Source organism: Theobroma cacao, chromosome 9, assembly GCF_053813885.1.
Source record: "Theobroma cacao isolate CCN51 chromosome 9, ASM5381388v1, whole genome shotgun sequence".
NCBI classification, from domain to species: domain Eukaryota; kingdom Viridiplantae; phylum Streptophyta; class Magnoliopsida; order Malvales; family Malvaceae; genus Theobroma; species Theobroma cacao.
The window spans coordinates 16982938-16986444 of NC_142647.1; the positions used below are offsets into that span (position 1 = coordinate 16982938).

General features: G+C 31.4%; 1 protein-coding gene across 1 annotated transcript; it reads right to left on the minus strand.

Moving 5' to 3' along the window:
* Positions 1-734: 734 nt before the first annotated feature.
* Positions 735-1981, minus strand: LOC108662157 (uncharacterized). Its single transcript, XM_018121295.2, has 2 exons — positions 1622-1981; positions 735-1533 (listed from the first exon to the last, which is right to left on the minus strand). Exons 1-2 carry the CDS (start codon positions 1979-1981, stop codon positions 1309-1311), a joined length of 585 nt encoding a protein of 194 aa, XP_017976784.2. The 3' UTR covers positions 735-1308.
* Between the last annotated feature and the right edge of the window lie 1526 nt (positions 1982-3507).

Here is a 3507-nt window from a genome sequence, read left to right on the forward strand (position 1 = left end):
TAGTTATTACTTTGTTTGGTATTGTGAATGGAATAGAGCAGGAATTGCTATTATGACTTATCATAGTGTTTAGTTGGTAGAAATAAGATTGGAATAAGAAAGGAATAGGTGATAAAAAGACAAAAATACCCTTGACCATATTAACAATTATTTTCATAAAAAAAATAAAATTATCCTTATTATCATTTAAATACACATTTATCCCAAAAGATAATTATCCATCATAATTATATTTTTTCCCAATTGCTAAAAATAATTATAATTTAATCACATATTTTTATAAATAGATAATTATTTAAAAATATAATTTAATTATATTATATTTTATCTATCATAATCAATTAAATTTGTGTATAGATTTTTTTTTTAGCCAATTCTTCATATATTATGAATCATTTTTTTCTAAAAAAAAATGTAAATTATGTCTTTTGATAGATTAAATGAAAAATTCATAAACCCTTTTAAAAAAAGAAGAAAATCATTTTTTTGAACCCAACATTTGGTGCTGCGGAAACATAAATGGCAAATAGAGAAATACCGTGTCTTTCAATTTATTATTTGCATTCCATATCTGGTAAGAAAATGACAATTTACCATTTTAACTAAAGCATATTAGCATGGAGATGCTATAAATATTAAAAGAGCCTTGTAATACTAAATGCCTTTTACATGAAAATATTAGTACATATAATCTACAAATCATGTCTAGTTCAGAAAAATACATTGACCTTGAAATTAATGGATGAATATTCATCATATTACACTAACTTACAACATGCATAAAACAAATAAAGTCGCTACAATAATATCACCCTTATACAACTACTAACATAACTGTCAATTCAAAAGGGTTTTGACTTGTTAATGAACCTCATAATTAATATCAACATCAAGCACAAGTGCCCAAAAGTTACAATCTCTGGAACTTACCTTTACAAAAAGTTTTAGATTCATCCAAGCTCAACGGTCAGCAAGAAATGTCCTCAGCCATTCAAGTCTTCGATCAGGATCAATACTAAAAAACACAAACATAAGAGTTGGAGATTCTGGAAGTTTAATTGAAGCTAAAACCCTTTCCATCACTGTCAATCCCTCTACTTGACTTAAAATCCCATCCAACTCTTGAGCTTTTTGTTGGATGTTCACCTCTGCCCCAACACTTCTGCTAAACTCAATTCCAGCCTCTTTTATGTTTTCACCCAATATCGTTGCAACAGCAATAATTGATTCAGATGTGATGGGATCACCCGTCTCATTTAGCCTTTTCCTCTTCCTTGTTGAAGTTGTGTCACTTCTGGGAGCTGAAGTTTAAGGTTGAATATTGGAAAAATCCTCATCCTCAAAATTATATCCAGCTAGGTTTTCACCTTCAATTTCCTCATTGATTGTATCATTACAGTCCTGCATTTCTTCAAGGATATCTGCTGCAGTTTGTTCATCTTTCCCTGTTGCACGATCTCTTGCATAAATTATACTCAGCTCATTGAAGAAGGGAAAACTCTTTCTTCTAAAAGGGGCAGCCTCCTTATGACTCTAATAACAAAAAAAAAAAACTATTAGTTATATTATTAGTAAGAAACTAATATGAAAATAATTAAATAACCCAAACTCAAAAACGTACCTGTATGTAAGCTTCCCATACTGGATCATCAGCAACAACCATGTTCCTTTGATCATCCCACCCAAATCCACTAGTATGTGTCCCTTGCACCATATCATATATAATAGCCCATTCTTTTTTCAAAGTCTTTATTCTAGACTCTATGTGGGGCTTCGCCTTCAAGTTTGCATCTGGTAATTTTGTTGCAAGCATATTTTCAAGTTCTATTAAATAACCCCCTCTAAACCCAGTGTCAGCATTATATTTTCCTATATTGTGCAAATCAATCAAAGTTGTAACAAGTGCAACATCTTCATGATGATTCCATTTTCTTTTGGTTCCCTTTGAACTTTGAGAAACTCGTGCTGAAGATGTGGACATTGTTTTCTACCATACACCAAATATTTAATTATAAAAAATATTATTAAAATGTAAAAAAAAAAATCCAATAATATATTAAAACTACTCAAACTTTATTCACATGATAAAAAGTACAATATAAACAACACAATTAACAACAACAATTGACAAAACAATAACACATTAAGAACAAATTAAAAAAAAAGTACAACTTGAATTGGCAAAGGAAAGAAACCCAGCAGTAGTCCTTCAGTATCAATATGCCTAACAAATGTCAATCATCATTTTGCCTAGATGCTTGCCATTCATTGAACATATGATTTGCTAATTCCATTATGAAATTACCCCAAACATCAGTAGGATCAATAGTACTTATAAAATCCTCATCAACTGCTATGTTGGTTTCAACATATTCCCCTAAATCCACTTCAATAGGGTCAAAACTCATCTCCCTCCTAATAAAATTATGAAGCAAACAACAAGCTATAATAATCCTATTATGTATCCTAATCGGATAAAATGATGGACTCCTAAGAATACCCCATCTCATTTTCAATAACCCAAAACATCTCTCTATAACATTGCGAGCAACAGCATGTTTCATATTAAAAAATTCTTCAGGACTGCTTGGTTCATGGCCTTGACGCCATTCATTCAAATGGTATCGTTGACCCCTAAAAGGTGCAAGAAAGCCCTCACAATTTGTATAGCCCCCATCAACTAGATAGTAACAACCTATATAAAACAAACTAAATAAGTTATTTCCTTGTTTAAGTAGAATAATCATATAGTACATAATTTGAAATACCTTCCCATTATCATAGGAAAGCTTACCATTAGGCACTTTAAGTCCATTTTTTCTCCTTAGTGCATCTCGAAGAACTCTGCCATCAGCTACAGACCCTTCCCAACCAGGAAGAACAAAGACAAATTGCATGTCAGGTGTACATACTCCTAACATATTTGTTGCAATATTCCCTTTACGAGTGCGATATCTAGGTTTATCTACACTTGACACCTTAACTCTGATGTATGTCCCATCTAGAGCACCTAAACAATTCTACAAATCGGATGTAATGAATTACTAATAAGTAAACTTATTAATGTCTTGTATATATATAATTACAAAAAGTTATAAGATCAATAATCTACCTTAAACCACTTCCACCGGTTGTCTGTTGAGTTTGTTGGAATAGGCTCAGGTTTTCTAAACAAATGTTCTTGCAATTTCAAGACTGCAGCCAAAACATTATGAAAGTGCCGACTAATTGACTCACCCGACCTTCTAAAATTTAAACTAATTACTCAATTCTTAACATGATGAGCAATAATATGTAAGAATATTGCAACTTGCTCATCTACAAGCATGTTCTTTGTTGACTTCAACCCTCCAATACTTTCTAACATTTCACATAATTTAAAAAAAGTAACCCTATTCATCCTAATTTGTGAAATACATGAAATATCATTATCATACACAAGTCGCCTCACATACTCTCGATTTGTAGCAAAATCTAATGCATAAGATCTTACTCTTGGCCTATAAG

Excerpts from the sequence above, each read along its gene's own strand:
- LOC108662157 (XM_018121295.2), bottom strand. The coding sequence starts at position 1,981 with ATGTCCACATCTTCAGCACGAGTTTCTCAAAGTTCAAAGGGAACCAAA. Across the intron at positions 1,534-1,621 it reads TATGGGAAGCTTACATACAG|AGTCATAAGGAGGCTGCCCC; the intron begins GTACGTTTTTGA and ends TTTTGTTATTAG.